At 36.9% G+C, this 19638-nt stretch overlaps 2 protein-coding genes across 3 annotated transcripts in view; one reads left to right on the top strand and one right to left on the bottom strand.

Annotated features, from left to right (window-relative positions):
• Window positions 1-1114: 1114 nt before the first annotated feature.
• fkbp5 (FKBP prolyl isomerase 5) lies at window positions 1115-14077 on the bottom strand. 2 transcript variants are annotated; one of them, XM_026167439.1, is made up of 11 exons: window positions 13762-14077; window positions 8877-9011; window positions 8542-8686; window positions 7381-7523; window positions 6100-6214; window positions 5832-5988; window positions 4833-4923; window positions 4552-4635; window positions 4272-4457; window positions 3932-4171; window positions 1115-3073 (listed from the first exon to the last, which is right to left on the bottom strand). In XM_026167439.1, exons 2-11 carry the CDS (start codon window positions 8979-8981, stop codon window positions 2972-2974), a joined length of 1368 nt encoding a protein of 455 aa, XP_026023224.1. In that variant the 5' UTR covers window positions 8982-9011; window positions 13762-14077; the 3' UTR covers window positions 1115-2971. The 2 variants fall into 2 exon arrangements, with proteins under 2 accessions (XP_026023224.1, XP_026023223.1); XM_026167438.1 differs by lacking the exon at window positions 13762-14077 and having other exon boundaries at window positions 8877-9360.
• Window positions 14078-14356: 279 nt separating this feature from the next.
• Window positions 14357-19638, top strand: part of rab44 (RAB44, member RAS oncogene family) — a 34300-nt gene continuing 29018 nt past the window's right edge. Inside the window, exons 1-2 of the mRNA XM_026167432.1 lie at window positions 14357-14550; window positions 16310-16368. Of these exons, the coding sequence (XP_026023217.1) occupies window positions 16366-16368 (3 nt within the window). The 5' untranslated portion in view covers window positions 14357-14550; window positions 16310-16365. The remainder of the gene's footprint in view (window positions 14551-16309; window positions 16369-19638) is intronic.

Genomic DNA, 19638 nt, shown 5'->3' with positions numbered 1-19638 from the left:
ATATAAAAGAGAGACACAGCCCTGAATAATTATTAATTGTAAATTATGGGAAAATTTTGAATCACTAAGGATAGTGTTAGAAATGTATCACTGTATTTGTATCTGAATTGGCTAGATATTTTGTATGCACAGTTTTTATGATACAGTACCACTGGAATGAAATTTCCTTTAGACAACTGCCCCAGAAAGTACCCGTATACAGTAGATTATAGCACAGCTGCTGAGCTACAGGACTTGCTTCTACAGTAGAAGAGCTTTAGGAGGAGTCATCAGTTTGAATTTAACACTCTTTAGTAACGCTAAAGCCAAATTTATCCTTTATACTGGTCTTACCAGTACCACCTAGGGGTTGGTTAGCAGTTCTAATGGCTCACATATTATCTGCCTATATACTGTAGACTGCAGTTGGCTGAAAGAGTGGTAACCTTCAGAACTAACACAGGTTAGCTGGCCACAGCCACACAGAAAAACAAATCTACAGAAGCTTCTAACACAAAGGATTACTGTCCCACTTTAGTGCCTGGACACCATTATTGAATATAAAACAGCTTTTTCCTTTTTTTTTATCTGTACAGAGCTCAGACTGTGTGAAAACTGGACCCGAATTCAACAGGTAGGTGATGAAACGTGTTAAAAGCCAGGTGTGTAATTAATGTTGCTGAGACTTTTTTTCAAGCCATGTAATAAACTGGTGACCCTCATTCAGAGGGCCCCCCTGTGACACACAATGATATAAGCTTAAGAAAATGGATGGCTAGATAGATCTTTTTCAAAGACTTGTTCTAAATTTCAAATATAAAAATACATACATCATGTTGAATCTATGCCATGAAGAACTAAGGCCGTTCTGGAGGCAAAAGTGGGTGTAACCCCATATTTGGAGGTGTGCCTAATGGACTGGCCGGTAACTGTGTATTTGATTAATCTGATTAATAGTGTCTCAACGAAAAATGTCTCCCTATTTATCAATGTGCTCTTTAAAAATATAATTAGATTATAAAATAGTGGCCTAGAAGATGATCTGTCTATTTGAATACAACAGATTAATTAATTTATTTATTTGTTTGGTTTTAGAGTGTAAAAAAAAATATATATATATGAAGAACACATGAACAAAGGTACCATATGTATTTTGCGGGGGTTTTGTGTGAAAATATATCTTATGTCTACATGGCAACGATCTTCCAAATACATATGAACATATTTTATGTCATATCTCTAATCTCACATTAGCCAAGCCACTGTTTTTTCACTTGTAGGCCAAAATTTCTCCAGCACTTCTAAGTTCTACAGATCTTTCAGATGTAGCTGAAAGTGTGGTTAAATAGTACGTACATTACGATGTACAATTTATAAAAGCTAGAAAAAAGTACTACTATTCAACACTGCACAAACTGTTTAAATGTTTAGAGCCAGCAGTAGTTAAAAACATTTAGCAACAATCTGCTTACAAACCACACAACAATAATATAGACTAGCACACACACACACATACACACACACACACACACATACAGGTAATTGTTTTACACAACATATTTAAGATAGCTAAGGTTTTCATTCTGAACCAGCCAATGTTTATAAAACATTTCAATATTATTGTCCAGACTCTGTCCAGATATTTTATGAAAAGAAAACAGTGTTGGTTTTACAGTTACCAAAGTGGACAGTTGTCTGATACACATTCACACTGTCGAGATAAAGAAAAACCTGTTTCCAGACTGCACCAACATAGCTGATCACATTCTAAAAAATACGTTTCTATATGGTGAAAAAGACTGCAAAATGAATGCTTCATGTATTTACCTTCTAAATTATGATTTTATGTGCTCTAAAAGTTATGCCTTTAGCCTGATAAGAGTAAACAGGTCAGAAAATATGATGAATGCACCAGAGGAAGAAAGACTGACTCCTTATTCACTAAATTCAACTCAAGCTCAGTAGGAGAAATATTCAATTTTATATACAGTTTGATTATTTCGCCTTTAATGTTTTTACAGCTGCCATCAGTTAAACAGACTTAAATTGTGAAGTTCTCCCTGTCATCTTTTTTTTACTTGATCAATTACAATACCAAAGTGTCTTTGACTCATGTCTTTAAGAATACCTCAAAACAGGAATAAATTATTTTAGTGCATGACCACTTTCAGACACATCTTAGGAAAATAAATAATTCTTGCCCGAAACACAAAAGCTAAATTTGAATTTTATATGTAAAAATAGGCACTCCATGCCAAAGTCTTGCAGGTGTTGATAAACACCAAAACTAATTTGGCTTCACAGAAAGCAGAAGTTACACGCAATAACCAAATACAGTAAATTTTACATTTCAGAAAAGCAACTAGGATTTTCTTCGGCTTATTTTATTTATGACAGTATTAAGTTTTGGCCAAAGCAAAAATACAGAATTTATTGTTTTTGTTTGTTTTTTTTTAACTCACCATACTAACAGGACTTGTTACACCAAAGGTACATATTGCACATATAAAATTAGCAAAGTTCAAGTCTGAATCAAAAACACCTTGTGATGCATGCAGCTGCTCCAAACAGGCTTAAAAACAAATACAGATCATGAACGTGGTTTTACAATCAGAAACACTGTGGAGGCACTTCAACACAGTAGCCTAAGGACAAAGTAATTGTGTTTCTTGCATTTTGAGGAAAATAAAAATATATTCTTTCAGGATAAAAGGTGAGGGCTAAAAGTGTTTGCCAGTCTTAACTCAATGTTTCTGTCTCCACTGGAAGGTACGCTCCAGCAGTTCAATAGTCCTTGTGACAGGGGAAAGGCTGTTTGGCTTGCAAATGTCCCTGCTTACAGTCTGCTTTATATGCAGGAATGGTCACGCTGGATTTTGGGATAAAAAAAAGGGTTTGGTTTGGAGGCTTTTTTTCATCTTCATTCTTGCCTCTGCTCCCTGGACTTGGAAAGCAAAAAGAGGCTTTCTCTTATCCCTTTCAAATGTCCCCATTACGACGGGCATTCCTGACTCCTCCGGCGTTGTTTAATGCTCACTTCACCATTGAAGCTGGTCCTCGCACTGTCATCCCGCCTTCTCTTTGTCTTCCCAGTCTGTTCAGAAGATACAGGGCTTCAGTTGAATTGCAAATGACTGAAAAATATACATTAAGATAATTTCCTATAAAGGAAAACTGATAGAAATATTGTGAAAAGAAAAATCAAATCATGGACTCTACACAGCCAGTGAGTTTGGCCGTGTCGTCCAATGGCATAAACTGACATCATCATTTAGATACATGCAGTTAATATTGTTATGTAATCTTGCTTTTTTGCACATGGCATTTTACCTTACTTTAACAGAGATCAATGGGTGAAAGAATCAACCTAACCACTAGAGGTCAGTATAACATTGAAGAAGTAAATGAACAATCCAGCCAGACAATTTTACAAATAAATAAACATAAACATTTTTTAAAACATCCTTCTAATGTAAAACTTTTAAATCTATGGCTCGTGTAGTAAACACCAAATCATTCTGACATTATTCTAGCACATAGTGGTGGATGTCTTCAGAGTGCACGAGTATCTCACATCATGAAATACGAAATGGCTGAAAACTAGTTGTAAATGCAAACGTTTTGACAGGTGTGACAGAATGTGGTTGTCCTTAAAAGATGAAAAATGTAAAATTGTCTTCCCCACTTTCTAACAGTTCTGAAGTTTAGTTGCTATCGGTGCCAGGAAAGCATCAGAAAAAAAGTGTTTTAAATGGGGCTATATGAATATTTGTTAGATTAATTACATTATTATTATTAATTATTATTACTTATTTTTTTAAGTATTTTTAAGTACATTTACTTGAAAGGATCATAAACATGTCAGAAAAGAAAAGAAAAAAGAAAGGAAAGGAAAAGAAAAGAGAAAAACACAAAAACAAGTCATGCTGACTTTCTAAATTTGTCTACAGACCTTGGCGTCCCGTTCTGCAAATTTCTGGAACATGTTAGCATAGGTCTTTTTGTCTTTTTCATGATGTTCCTTAATCTTGCTTTGACAAATGGAAATCTGAGCACGAGCTGCTCGGTTTGCTGAGTTGACTTGCAGTACTTGCTGAAAGTCTGCCAAGGCCAGGCTGAACTCATTGCGGCGGAGCCGGGCTTCCCCACGACGATACAAAGCCTTCTCATTGTTTTCATCAAGCTCAATGACCTTTAACGGACACAAAATAAATGAACAGTACAGTAATAGTATAGTAGTAGTTAAACATTCATCAGCTACACGTACAGGAGATGGGCAGACATCAGCTCACCTTGTTGCAGTTGTCCACTGCTTGTGTGAACTCTTTTAATCGCAGGAAACACAAGGCCAAGTTAAGGTGGGAAGTCAGAATATAATCTTGTATCTTCTTCTGTTGCATGTCTCCGGTACCATACTCTATCTCTAGCCAAGAAATGATGCGCTGGTACTGGATGACTGCCTGGTAATACCGCCCTGCCTGATGAAGGAACAGAATATATCTTTATAAATCTAAGATCTAAAAATAAATAAATAAATCATTTACTGGCTTGAGTGAGCACCAGGAGCTGTACCTTAAAATACTGATTCCCTTTACTTTTTACTTCAGCAGACAGATCTAGCTTTTCTTTCAAGTCCATTTCCCAGGAATCTTTAGCCTTGTGAAAACACAGAAAGAGCATAATGACTTTTTTTAATTGGAGTTAGTGAACTGAAAATATGTCTATAAAATCTATGAGATCAAGTTTGCCTCCAACTAAACTTAAACACATTTATTCCATTTACTTAAACACATTTGTCAAACAACATTTATTCCAGTCTCATCTCATCTTATTATGTAGAAACTAGTGCTCACCCTTTGGAAGTCTTTAAGAGTAATCTCATATACGATGTCTTTGTCTGGTCCTATTTTGTATTCTGGTTTGCCTTCGCTTCCAAAACCATACCTGTAAGCATATAAATGACCACCTGATTATACTAACCAATAATTACTATTTTGAAGCATGCCATTTCTGCATACTGTGTCAACAGTTGACCCGAACCACTTGACATTCAAGCTCCAATTTGTGACATGATTTGAAACTGCTGCTGAAAATTCCCCACATGCTATAACCATCAAACATGTCTAATAAACACACAAACCCTTTGAAATGACATCAAAGGAATTTTATTTAACTTTTTTTAGATCTGAATTTCTGAATGATATCATTGGACAACTGCTTTCAGTGAAGTTGAATATGGATACAGGGCATATATTTTGAGTGTTTCGAATAAATATAAATCAATTGCAGAACATACAGAACATACACACTTATATGTATGATATGCACTGACATATATGCTCGAAAAAATGGTGTGTAGTACTTAATGGAAAGGTTTAAATAAACCAAAAAAATGCAAATGTTGTATGTAATTGTAACCTTAATAGTGTAAAAGAAAGATTTTATTATATCAGTGAAAAGTCTGTTTACATCTGCAAAAATAGAGAGCTCTGAACCAGATATTGAGAAAATATTTCCTTTAAGGTTTCTTCCTTTGTTAGCTGATAAGTGACTTCATTATATTTAATGTTTATCACTAATATTGTTTTTTTTTTAAATTATTGAGAAATATTGAAAAATACAATAAAATTACATGAAAAAAAGCTTTAATAGCTTTGATATTTATGAAATAAAAATGAGATATAAAATAATTAAATTAAAGTTATCATCATAAAGGAACCTACAGTCCTACAGTTAAGACACCTTAAATAAAAATTTCATGAGATAATAATAAACAAAGCGCACATAACTAATTACTGATTGTATTTCATTAACAAAGTGACATGACATTTTTACATTTGTTAGGAACTTACTTTGGTTTTAAGTAAAGTAAACAGCACTCTCCTTTCTGCATCTTGTCCATGGCTCGGTCCACTCCCAGAGGAATGCTTTTATCTTCAGCCTGACCAACAATAAAGCTGACGTCCCTGCAGTCAAACAGTCGGTCACCACACCTTCCCTCCAGGTGCACTGTGAGACACAGGGCACAATTTAATCTATGATGTTGTCAATTACTATACAGATTGTTTATCAACCTGGCACAATGCCAATTATTGATGAACAAACAAATCATGTCATTACCGTTCACAATTGATCCATCGTTGGGATTAGTGTAACCTTCCCCTTTGACCTTTATTCTTCTCACAATTCCACCATCGCCTGTAAGTACCTCGCCTTCAAACTTAATTAGCTCCAACTGTGTGAACATAGAAATGCCATCACTATACAAATGGTGGGACAACGCAAAATACAAAATTACAGCTCTGCAGAACTTTCAGTAGGTGTGGGAGGTGAATTAATACATAACTAAAAACAAGTAGGAGTTATCACTGAAAATAAAAAAATTAATGACTTATGGTAATGAAATAATAAGAAATGAAGCAAGTACACTGTGTAACCAGACACATACTGTTTCTATGCCTTCTATGTCATAACTAGCCAGCTAGCTAAGAAAACCAAGTCTCACGTATGAAAACATCAGTTTTATCTGTTTTATTTCACTGTAGATCAGTTTAAAGTTGGGAAAGAATATTAAATTTAACTTTTTCTGTATATATATGTTTAAAAAATTATAAATGCTCAAGTATTTTAAGGATAACTAACTACATCTGCAAACCCAAGTCTCTCTTGGTGTTTGGCTGGAATGCAAACTTCAAAGTTCTGTCAGGTTTGGGGTTAAGTATGATGTCCCAGTAGTCTCAAAACCTGTGCACATGAAAACCAGACATGTGCACACAATTTGAGTACGTGAAACAATATGAACAACCAGAAAACCACCGAATGTGGAGCATTCTACGCAGTGCATATCCAGCTCTCTCATATGTGCTAAATACTGAAGTAGTTCATACTTTTTCAGTGTATGTGTATTTTTTTCAATGAGAGCAAAACTTGGTAATGTTTTTTTATAATCCTTTATACTCTCTTTTAAGGGTATAAATAAAAAACATATATTGATAAATTTATTAGCTGATTATGTCTGCTTAAGCAACATTTGATGAGCCTACAAAGTGAAAGCTGAACTGAGTTGAATCACCAACTGGGAGAGTAAAAAAATCCTTTTTCATGAATATATTGCATTTAATGGGGCCAACATGAAAAGCAGATCAGAAAACTAAATTATACTTAACACTGATTATTCAGGAAAGAGAAGATCTGAACTGTAGTGTCACTGAGCCCCAAACACACTCGTAAAGGTGGTATATGAAACTATGCTGGCTGTATGACTGAGGGGGATTAAAATAGACAAGTTAATTTTGTGACCAGCGAGTTCCATCTGCAGAGACATGCTCCTAAATGAAGGCCCTCAGTGCAATGCTGGATTAATGCGTCACACAAATGACAGCGCTAATGTGACATGCCTACCTCAAATACTACTGAAGAGCTGGGAGGAATTTTGTCAGGATTTCCAGCAGCTCCATAAGCATACTCGGGTTTGCACAGCAGTGTGCACACCTCTCCTCTCTGCATGGACAACACAGCAATGTCCCAAGCCCTGAGGACTTGTCCTGTGAGTAGATCAAAAATATTTAAACAATTAAACAAGACTTTGTTGGCTCGTTCGATAAGTTCAAAGGTTATATTACATCATTCAGATATATAAATTTAAAGCAACAATTTTTCCTGCACACATTTCAAACCGATCATTTTGCTGAGGATTACATGAAAATGTTGATATTTGTAAATATAAAATATCCAGCTTAGCTTAAAGACTGAAAGAGTTCAACAAATCAGCCAGCATCTCTAAAGCTTACTTATTAAAATTATATGTCTTTTTTTTTTTAATGCGTAAAAAAATCAAAGTTCTGACAGGCTGATTTTGTTTTCGCGTGAAATGGAGAGCCTTGCATCTTTCCATATATACTGCTTAGGTAAACTAATCTGATTAAATTAAGCAAATGTGGGAGTTAATACAAGGATCTGACATGCATCGTCAGAAGATATTTTATTTCAGTCCAACTTGAAATTAATCACAGGAAAGTGTTTAAACAGACATTGCTAACACATTTACATGTAAATACGTATTGCCTGCCTACCTTAATCATTAGTGGCAATTAAGAGCCCTGGAATACAGTTCATACCTTCCTTACTCACTAGCTAGTTCTTGCTTTTAAGTATATTATCTCCCCCTGCTGGTACTGCGACTTCTGTATGCACGTCCATGTCACACTTTGAAAAAGTAAAGTGTGAAATGGATACGGTGGACCGACATATGAATTATACATTTTGCTGTGATATTGGGTTGCAAGTTTTCAGTAGTGTGTTGCTGCAAAACTACTATGCCTCTCAAACTGGCATAGTAGTTGAATTTTTTATGTAAATTAAAGGACTGGACTGAAAATAAGTGAAGGAAATATACATCATGAACATCTTTGAAAGACCTTCCAAAATTCTGGAGAACTATTGGTTGAAACTACTTAAAGGTACAGAATTACAAAGACTGGCTCCTTGGTAGCAAAATATAATACAATACTGCATTTACCTTTAATTTATCAACAGTTAGAGACAGTCATGCCAGTCACCTACCTTTGCCCACATGGAAACAAAAGGGCTCTTTGCGCTCTCGACTACAGTCAAATTTCTTCCCAGTGACCAGTTTCCCAGTGTAGTGAACCATTACTTTGTCCCCAATCATGGGCCTGTCTCCATCTACCCCTGCACGCTTTATAACCTGCAGAAAGAAAGACAAGTGTCTCCTTTAACAATAAAAGCTTCTACCATTTAACAAAGAAAATAAAAAAGATAACTCCTAGATCTAAAAGGGAACAGATAAAAAAAAACATGATGTTCCATATGGTGGAAAAATGAGTCCTACTTGTGAATGAATGTCAACAGTCACATGATGACAGTATTGTAAATACCTTGATAACTCCTTGGTCTTTATTGGTTGTTACATCAATGCCCTTTGCAGCAAATAGGGCTGTGGCTGACTGGTGATCCATTGGCAAATCCTGATCAGTTGTCATTTCTGCGCGCGGAAAACCGATAGTATAACACTGCCAACGATACAAACACACAAGCATAGATGTTAGCTATCTGACTGACTGCTTGGTCATTAAATTTCCTTGCATCTCATGTTTAAACAGGAAAATTATGCATAATATAGATCAAATTTGCGGAGCAGGGCTAGAAAAATCAGGATATAGGATAAAAATATCAATGTGATCACCATAATCCACCCACCGAATATTACTGTTACTTCACCTTATATAACTTGAAGCTATTTTAGGGACACATGCTCTAAATCAGTATCTTGTACAAGAAATACATTTACAGTTATTGTTAGCAGCATCCACATCATCATTGATCCCAGCTTTAAGAGAAACACATTTGCAGGCTATGGCACCTTTTCTGATCCCCCCCCCCCCCCCCCCCAACAGATAAAGTAATTACATAACTGTGAATCTAAGTGAAAGCAAACAGCAAGTTGCTCACTTCACTCATTTTATTTTGTAGCACGCTCTGTACTTACAGAGTACACGGAGTACTCGCAAAGTGTGTATCTCCAAGACCATTACTTAATGACCTTTGTGTGTGCTTGGAAAAATATATAAACACATCTGGATTTTTATTGGACACCAAAATGAATTCTTCAGAACCACATTCGCATAGTTTTACTGTTTATTTTTAAAAAAGCCTTTTTAACATAGCAGAGCCTTCCATCTAAAAGCCTCACATGCACAGGGGAAACACACACCGCAACGCTAAACCTGCAGCATCCTAAACAGCCACATGATCTTCCCAGTGTTTATGATGACACAGTTAAAAGTGTTGAATTCAGTCAAGGATCTGAGGTGATACACTAATAAAATATCACAACATGAGGCCCCACACTGTCTGGCTTTCTCTGGTAATGTGATACAGCTCAAACATTGTCTCTTGTGAATCAAGAGCGGCATCGATGTCAGATTAAAAATTTCACACAACTAGGTGTCATGTGAATTTCTGTTATGCTGCTGACAGTACAAGCACTGATACCTAACCGAAAATATTAGAGTTCAAAGATTATTGGAAATGTTTTAAACCAGAGACGATACAAAGCTTCGGTTTCTTCATACCAAAGTACTTTAGATTTGGACAAAAATAGTTTTAACAAAATGTGGAAACACAAGCAGCCAAATACGTAAACTGGCTAAATTCAAAAGTATAAAGATGGCAAATTACAAATAATAAACTTGCTGTTAAAAAAAACCCTTTCTATATCAAAAACACTTAATATTCAGCCTGATGAAAGGCTTGCTGGCAATAATTTCAATAGCAGCTTTGCCAGACCCATAAAAACTGTAATGACATGTTGGACATGTTGCTTCTCTCATCAAAGCAGCAATCACTGTCTGCATGCTGCTTCCCCCATACACAAAACTACCATCTCCTCTGGCACAATAATGTTGACATTGTTTGAAAAAAGGCCACATAGTTATGTTAAGCATGTTGGCAAACACTGTTTGGTGATTGTTATCATATGCAGCTGTTGACACATTAACACTTTCTCACATATCATTGTGCTAGGGATGTTACTAAGGCTAGCACGTTTTGGGGGCTTTACCACACTCAGAAACACACTGTCCAGAGAGGCAAACTAAGCAAACACCCTTTGGTCTCCTAACAAAAAGAGAAGCTTCTAATTAGGCTCTCCTATTGGCACATTTTGCAGTGATAACTATAAAACTCTCTTAAAGGAGACCTATTAAGCTTTTCCTTAGTTTCTCTCATACAAATGGCTATTAAAGATTCAAAAAAATGAGATGAGCATATGTGCAAGTAATGCCTGTAAAACACCAAAAGCTCAGGCTTAGTATGACATCTCTTATATGGTTGAACATTGGAGATGCGTCAATGGCCCCACCATAAGGACATAAATAAGGAATTGTGAATCATTCAAAGCTACTTAGGTAGGGTCAAAGAATGAGAAGTGTAGAGTATAGTATAGAACCGTCGCCTCACTGGGGCTCCGTAGTTAGATTACAGAAGCCCCACATGCAAAGAACAACAGCTGTATTTTTTAATGTGAGAGAATCTCTAACAGAGTATTGTTGAATAATTTATGTATTTATTGCAATCCTTTGTCATTTAAACACTAAGACATGTTTTTTTGTCTATGGTGTTATTTATTGTTTAATGGGTGGTCAAGTAAACCAATTAATGCAGTGGCAAACTGATTTTTATGAGGGTATGTGGGGGGAGAAGGGTCGTTACGGTGGTCTTCTTTGCCGAGGCTGCACCACAGTGCTGCATCTCCTTTGTAAAACGCTTCCTTTAAAATGTTTTTATATGTAGAAGTATACCATTTCGAGCTAAAATGGCCTCTTGGTATCAAGCCAGTTTGGACTCATAGAGTTATACTTCATCTGAACATAATTAAGGTCTTTCCTTTATTTATTTATTTTTAAATAAGCCTTCTACAGTGCAGCGAATCTTTGAGCAGCACAATAACGTATTGCGCAATATACTTGAAATTTATATTTTTCCCACTGACAAGCAAATGTAAACATATTTGTTTTAGAATGAGCAAATAAAGAAAATATTTGACTTCAACTGCTTTGGTTTTTGATGATTAGATTGCTGACTGTATGCTGGGAAGCCGTGAGAAAGGGGATTTTATGTGAAGGCAACCTTTGTATCGCCTGTTTTTTAAGCAGAGATGTTGAAGATACAAGATTATCTCAGTGATGTCACAAGCAGAAATCTTCTCACATCGCACCACGTTTCTAGCTCAAGTTTAGGTAGGGCTGTCAGGACAGACTGTTTCAAATAGTCAAAATAAAAAGTGCAAGTGTCCATTCAGAGTAACGTGAGGGATGCAGTGACAAGGACACAGCTGCTGATCAGACGACAGTTCTAAAATTTCCACAGACTTTATTTGAGGCAATAACCATTCTTCGGGTGGCATGTTGTTTTACTGGAGAGGAGCAGCAGCTCGCCTACCCTGCATCAGTTTTCTCGATTTTTCCATCAGTCGCCCTGTCTTACGTTATGTTCTGCTGTGGCGACAAAGAGCCTGCAAAAACTAACATTAAGCAACAGCACTTGGTCTGAGTCTCAGCAATAAGCAACATGTCCAGTGTACTGAATACCGATAAAGAAATTGACCTCATACTAAATGAGATCTTAGGAAACGTAAACTATGGCGCAACCTGAGTGCCTCAAACCACAAGATGAAACCATAAAGATCTGTTCTACTGACATTTGCACTGTTTGTTCTGGTTCTTCAGCCTTGTGTCTCCCCTCAAAGTGTTTGTGCACTGACCACAAACTGTCCATCCCTCATTAGCAGCATCTTGTCTTGTGTCTTTGATATCTGATGGATTTGGTTTTAGATGTATCTCGTGCATGTGTGTGTGCATTTGTGTGTCTGTACACAATGTTCCTTCTATTCACAGTTCCCCCGCTGGCAAAGCCTGTCGGTGTTCACCAATCTGAGACCCCCTCACGTACAGCCCAGTTTCAATTTTTAAACCAAAACAAGGTGATTTAAACAAGTCAAACAGAACCTATATTTACAATTAGATTAACATATGATTTAAATAGGGTAAAACAAGTAGGTGAATGCAGACATATATTAGCATCATTTCAAGTAAAAGTTGTGTGTTCTATCAATTTGACCCTTTTAGCTTTTGCTTTTTCTTTATGATAAATATCCAACTATATCTAACAATGTAAAGAGGAACATTGCACAAGCAGTGACAGCACAGAGATGATGGCATGTAGACTACATGTACAGCTACTTTGCAGAGGAATACAGGAACAGAGCACATTAAGACAAAGACACACACACTTCAGCCTATCTGTACGTTCTGCCTCATATCCGTAGTCTGCTGATTAATATGTGAACGTGTGAGTACACAATGTGCATGGCAAACAGACATCCTGAACCAAAGCACTGTTTGACATACGGGATTTTTCCCTTTCACCCAACAACCCTTTGCAGAGTTTAAAAAGCGACATGTGTTGACTTTTTGAAAATGCTGGCAAAAATAGATTTGACGCGAAATTTGACACTGCAAACCTTAAAAATCGATTTTTTTTGTTAAAAGGTAACAGAGAACCCCCCTTTTTTATAAAACAATATATCGTAAATTTCAGTGCTTTTAAAAAACAACAACAACCAGTTTATCTATATTCCGTATCTACCTTGAGGCAGTTTGATTCATCTCTGGGATGTCGCCTCAGCCTCTGTTTTACAAGGCCACCTCTGCTTGAGCCTCAAATCAAACTACCCGTGCGGGGACGCCCGTGTATTTGAAGTTATTCAAGGGGCCACCATCATATCCTGTAATGTTTAAGTGCTCCAAAATAAATGCTCGAGCGCCAGAGTTGCTGGTGTAATTCTCAGAAACAGTTACACAACCTGTAATTTATGTAGGTACACCTAGGCTTCCACGTAGTCTAGATATAAACTGTTATCCTCATCCTTCCCTTCCACAGGGACCCACAGCTAAGTGCCACATTTACACACACACACACTTTCACCTATTAACCCCCACCACCCCCCACAAACACGCGCGCGCACAGTGCCTTATCGGCCTTTATTTTGTGTGTGTGTGTGTGTGTGTGTGTGTGTGTGTGTGTGTGTGTGTGTGTGTGTGTGTGTGTGTGTGTGTGTTTTTAAAAAGCAGTCTTTAAATACAATGAAGGCTAAACCTTCACGATGTATCACAAGTGTCAGTTTAACTCAGCCAGGCTTAATTAGCTCCTTAATTAAGTCCGTCAGCAGCAGAATAAAGAGGAGTAAATTAAATCACTTACATGTTCTTGTGATCCGATAATAATAATTTCTTCAGCGAGTCGGTCGGTAAATTGGAAAAGCGCGTCTCTTTCACCTAATTCAAGCCCGCCCTTCTCATCTCATATCCATGGTACTAAATGTTCTGCCCATGTGGTTATTAAGCAGCGCTCTTTCAGTCTAGTTATCCCTCCTTCCCGCTCTCTTTTTTTTAATCTCCGTCTTTGCCGGTGACGATAAACCTGCCGGTGTAGTAGTAGCCACATGGAGCTCAGACTTCAAAATGACACCGGGGAGGTAGTGAGGCAGAGAAGCACACAGAGAAAGAAAAGAGAGAGAAAGAGAGGGGGGGGGGGGTCGAAACGAGTAGAGTTGTGGGAGGACGTTTAGAGTAAAATTAAGGGCAGGTCTTGGAAAGCAGCCACAAAGTAACACAATGTTCCGGCTGTACTGTAGCTGTACCGCTGCCGCTGCTGATGAGAACACTGTGTTCCAATAGACACCCTGACCTGTAACCCGTTCCGTGCCGAGACAGCCAGGCCGGGAACAGCCTGTACCGCAGCAGGCTGTCCTCCCCGCTCAGCTGACGACACGTATCGTCAACAGTACTGTGTAACAGCCCGCCTGCAGACACAGATGAGGATGTGTAATCACCGAAGTAAAAGCACACCTCACTGCCCGATAAGACGCGCGGTGATACGGATTAGCGCACTGTTTCTGTAGACTTACAAAGAAAAGAGGGGGGGAGTAGCATATTTACTTATCGGAGACTTTTATGGCTTAAAGGACAGTTTACTGTCACTTATTTCAGGGTAAGGACTTCTACAAAAGCGCATGCATGTTTTTTTTCTACTATTGTTTCTTTTATTAATTCCTGGTGGTATTTTTCCATGTTGGCATTTTTACTGGGCGGAGATAATTTGTCATCTTTTCCCAAACAGTCTGTGTTTACATTATTGTGGTGTTTACGGCTTTGCAACAAAGTATGAAGATCTTTTACTAGTTGGAAAAAAATACCACTCAATCAAGTTAGATATAAAAATCAAACTCCTCATGTTACATACTAATTCTCTATTCTCACTACGTGGTGTAAGCTATTGTTTTACCAACTTTGCAAGTAAAATCTTGGCGACAGCTGTTTTGCTGTCAAACCAGTAACAGTGAAAAGTCCTGCCAGTGTGTTAGGCGTCCATTTAAATGTATAAACACGGTTCAGGTGGTGCTGTGTGTGATTCTAGTATTATGGTATTCAAGTGATGCGCATCATATTCTATTAACTCTTGTTTTGCAAGTCAAATTTTGGGAACTATACGTTCCTATAAATTATTATTATTATTATTATTATTATTATTATTATTATTATTATTATTATTATTATTATTATTATTATTATAAATCATTATCAAAAGTAGAAGTACTCATTGTGAGGGAACATAATGGCAGTCCCTGCCAAAGTGCTGAATGATAAATCAATGTAATAAACCAAGAACAGATGGTGAATATGCCTAATCCTGTCTCATCCTATAAATCATTATTAATCATTAACCTCCCGATACAATAGTTTTCATATTTTGTAGTGAATCAGTCAGTATTTTACTCTGATGTGGATGCTCACTAGAGAACCAGTATGTTAAACCTGTCTAAGCCATTACTGTAGTCTAATAATTGCTACTGTATCCTAGTAAATTACAAAATGAAAATTACTTACTGTAAAGTACAGTTCTTCTTAAAGTCTTCAAAGTTTAATTAAAGTAAAAACCTAAAAAAAAATACTATTGTCTAAGTGTTACTATATGTAATGAGGCACTATAAACACATTATAATTTGGCAGTTGCTTTTTAACCTGGAAATCCACATGAAAAATAAAATAATAAATATTCAAAATTGTAAATTGTAATTTAGTTACTGAAGTCGTTTTGATTCATTATGCATTCCATATTAACAGGATTAGAAAAAAGTGTCACATCTAACACATATCTAAAGTGCTCACTGTGAAGCAAAATGTTACATAACAACTTAAAGTAGCAACCTGCTTCAGGTGAGCATGAAATGCATTGCATTTTATGAAGGATGCTTTGCAAGTCAAATTTTGTCCGGGTCAAGAAAGACCGCAGTTATCAGGGAGAGACAGTTTTCACCTGAAATATACAAGAAGTCAAAATAGTAGTGAAGTACTAAACACACACCAAAAGAGATGAACGTGAGAGACACAACACAGAGTATTTTAATATAATATTTTTAAAATATCATCAGAATGATATATATAAAAACCCAGCAGGAGTTGATTTATGTTGTAATCAAACTTTTCACAGTGGTCATGTTCTTCTCCAAAGGGCATGTGTTTGAGTATATTTTGACCATGACTCCTAAACAGCCTGTAAGGAGGCTGAAAGCTCTCGTCATGTGGAAACCCCAGATGCACACTCTGCATGCTGATGAAATCTTGTGTTCAAACAGCCTTTATCTCATTTCTAGGCTTTTTATATTGCTTTTTATATTATACATGATTAAAGCAAGTGTTTGCTTATTATCACATTCATGGTTAATATGTTTTCTCTTTCACATCTCTAGGATGAACTTATTTTTTACTGACACATTTACTTTGGGGATAAGAGAACCTAAAATCCATGGTAATAAAAGTTTTTTATGGCCTTGTTTTGTGCTTTTGCGGTTGAGGATGTTGGCATTGACATGCTTTATGGCTGCTTCTTGTGTCTATGTTTATCACATTTATTGTATTAAAAATTATAAAATATGCCTCGAATTAATGTTATGAGTGAATCATTAACGAGAACTTAACCAAAATTTGTTCATGTCAGACAGCGAGAGGAAAACTTTCCTTTATAGAACCGAGATGCTCAAAGAGCCTCGTCTCTCTAGATGATGAATCCCACCATTATAGGTGGTAAGGATACTGTCTGACCACACTGCTGGCAGACAGCAAGCTGCTATTGAGAGGGAACATGATGATCCTGTTAATTATATAGGTGACATAACACAAGTGAACCTGACTCTGCAAACGCAACAGGGATATTGTCAGCTGGGGTGAGTAATCTTCTGAGCATCTGGTTATCGGAAGAAAGTAGCTTTCACACACATGTGTTTTAGAACATGTTATTCACATTTAAAGAAAAAAAACAGCACAGAAACAGAAAGATGTAAAAACACAACCTCACTATGTGTCACTGCCCACATGAAACCCTTAAAATAATAGTACTGATTATCTAAAATAAAACACCATGTCAGGACGGTCAACTCCTGCACGGGCAAAGGTTGGTTTGTTTGTTTTACCAAAATTCGTGAACTGTGGCGTCCTGGTTGCTTTGTCTGTCTTCTTTTCCCCTACACTGCAATGCTTAACTGGAGGTCAAAATGAACTAAACAGGCTTGGGCTGAACTGAGATGCATGAATAGATATGTATAGTGACACATGGCTTGAGATGTTGTTTTCCTTCCTGAAACATCAAGAACATCTTGTTTCTGTTCTGGTGAAAGCACCCAGGCAGGCGAGAAAAAAAAAGAAGAAGAAGACAAATGAAAATTAGATGGTCAAAGGTTACATCAATGGTCTGTGACTGTTTTATACATGCAGTTGTAACTTATTTTTAGAACTTTGTGGCCTTCTTACTGCTACTTACCTATCACTTTGCATCGGAAAGTCGTTTAATCTTTGCTAAAACAAAACAGTAAACAGCAAATCTGATAGGTGTCTAACAGATTTTGCTAAATACTGTGTAAAGTACAAAAATCTGACTGGCAGTTGCAAGAATCCATCTGTCTGAATGAGTATCTTGGTGTAACCAGAAGCACGCGGGTGAGTTCATTCAGGGATACGGGCTGCACAGTCATCAGGAAGTGAAACAGAACAGAATGTGCTGTACTAATCTGATTGAAAAACACTGTGCTGAGTGGATGCTTGAAAAAAGAGATGATTCATTTAAATAGCTACAAGGAGAACCCTATGGTAGCAGGGGAATACATACACGGAAAAACAAAGGCAGCTTAATGCTTCATTTGGTAAAGCAAAAGGCAAATGGGAGGGTGAGGTTAAAGAAGCACTTGCTCTCACACAAACATGCGCTCTGCAGCTACAGGCTGAGCAACATAATGCTCTTTGTTTGTGTTCTAGGCATCCGTGATACGTACAGGGGAGTAATCTCCCGAGTGATCCCTTTTATCCCTGAACTTTTCTTTACTGTTGTGTCTGCCAAGGGCCCTGAATAAACGACTGAGAAATGGGGCAGTGAATAACAGCAGTCCTATTTTCATCATGTCAACACAAACCTTAAAAGGTTGTGTTTTATTGTCAGCATAGTTCAGTTTTGGTGTGTTTTGTGTTATGTCTGACATTTATCAATTTGTATAACTGATGAGGAAAGATTTTAACTTCTTTTTGTTTTTGAGTTAAAAGAAAAACAGGAGCTTAATGGTTTGTTTTGAGTCTCGGAGAGAATGAAACTTTTTTGAAATCATTTCAAATCAGCTGAAGACTTTTTTTAAATCAGGGCTTTCACACAGTATTTGGATGTGTTCTAAGTAAACTGCCACAGGAAATATCTGATTTAAATCCCAAAAACAGAATGCAACTGTAAAGGAGATTTTATTTTATTTGATTTCATTTTTTTATATATTAAAAATCCCAAATAGGTTTCTGCATTTCATTGAGTTTATATCAATGAACAAAGTGGTAGAAACACCTGTCAGTGTAATAAAACCAGCTGCGACATTCAAATGAATCATAACACAGAGTCAAAACTTCCCTTATTTGCTTTATGAAAGGATGTTTCATCGTAGGACTGTGAGGACAGAGTGTACTTTTAAGCTATGTGTACCTAATAAAATGGCTGCTGAGTATATCTGTTTATGCACAGGGCATCCAATAATCCAATGACAATGCTCTGTGGTCTTTTCTGCATTTTCTCACGTTCATTGAACATTTATGATCAGATTGTTGTCACTGACACAATGTCATCATAATTTGGAGTCCCACAAACCCCTCTGCTGTACATGAAGTTATTGTAAACCATTTGCCATCCACTAAATAGTTTCCCTCCTGACCTCCTTAGAGCCCAGTTCAGTAAAAAAAAAGTTTAAAGTAGTGATACCCCCGCTCAACAAACCTGTGGTAATAAGGGTTATTATTCTTAATTATTACATAGGGTGTCGATTACTAAGAAGTTTAGTACACAGCAATTTAACCTGTCACGTCAGGCAATCATTAACCAAAAGCATGAGGTTGAAATGACTAATTGCTCAAAAACTAATTTGAATCCGATTGGCTTTAACCAGACATGTTAGACGGTTAAATCACAACACCGTTATCACAAACTGTGTCAGAATGGGATACAAATCAGGGTGTTTCGCAACAAGTTTAAATGAAACATTAATGTCTCCAATATGTGTCTAATTAAAGATTACACATATGGTTACACATAACGTTGGAGAACAAGCAAAACAGAGTTCCCTATTCATCCATCCATCGTGCAATAAATAAAGACTGAGCTGCTAATTTTTCTCTGACTGTGCCCCTTTGTGACCTGAGGTAAGCCTCATGGTCAGAGATGCATGAAGACTTCTGTTACACAATTCTTCCCCCTTTTCCACACTTCGTCTTGAATGCGCCTCTATACGGGAAGTGTACATACATTATCTACCCACCCACCTGCGCGCTTCTAAGAGGTCACATGTGTTGAGCAATAGCCCTGTCTGTTGATTTACTTGTGTTCCTATGTAACTACTAAATGGCAGGCAGCTGTTTTTGCACTGCTTTATCTTCTTAAGGTCAAACTGAGCAAACTGTGCGATTCTTGTCACAGAACATAGAAAACATCGTATCTGTACTATGACTACATTTTATGCACCACAGCAAAAACATTTGCAGTGAATTTTTATCTAGACAG

This window comes from Astatotilapia calliptera, chromosome 5 (genome assembly GCF_900246225.1).
Source record: "Astatotilapia calliptera chromosome 5, fAstCal1.2, whole genome shotgun sequence".
Classification (NCBI taxonomy): Eukaryota; Metazoa; Chordata; class Actinopteri; order Cichliformes; family Cichlidae; genus Astatotilapia; species Astatotilapia calliptera.
The sequence above is the reverse complement of the archived record's forward strand: the minus strand, read 5'-3'. Positions and strand labels throughout refer to the sequence as shown.

What these genes read in the sequence shown, in the direction of transcription:
- fkbp5 (XM_026167438.1), bottom strand. Translation starts at nt 9,038, where the DNA reads ATGCTTGTGTGTTTGTATCGTTGGCAGTGTTATACTATCGGTTTTCCG. An exon ending in CGATGGATCAATTGTGAACG is followed by an intron (nt 5,989 to 6,099) that starts GTAATGACATGA and finishes TGTGTCTCACAG; the next exon opens with TGCACCTGGAGGGAAGGTGT. An exon ending in CTCTTAAAGACTTCCAAAGG is followed by an intron (nt 4,636 to 4,832) that starts GTGAGCACTAGT and finishes TGTTTTCACAAG; the next exon opens with GCTAAAGATTCCTGGGAAAT.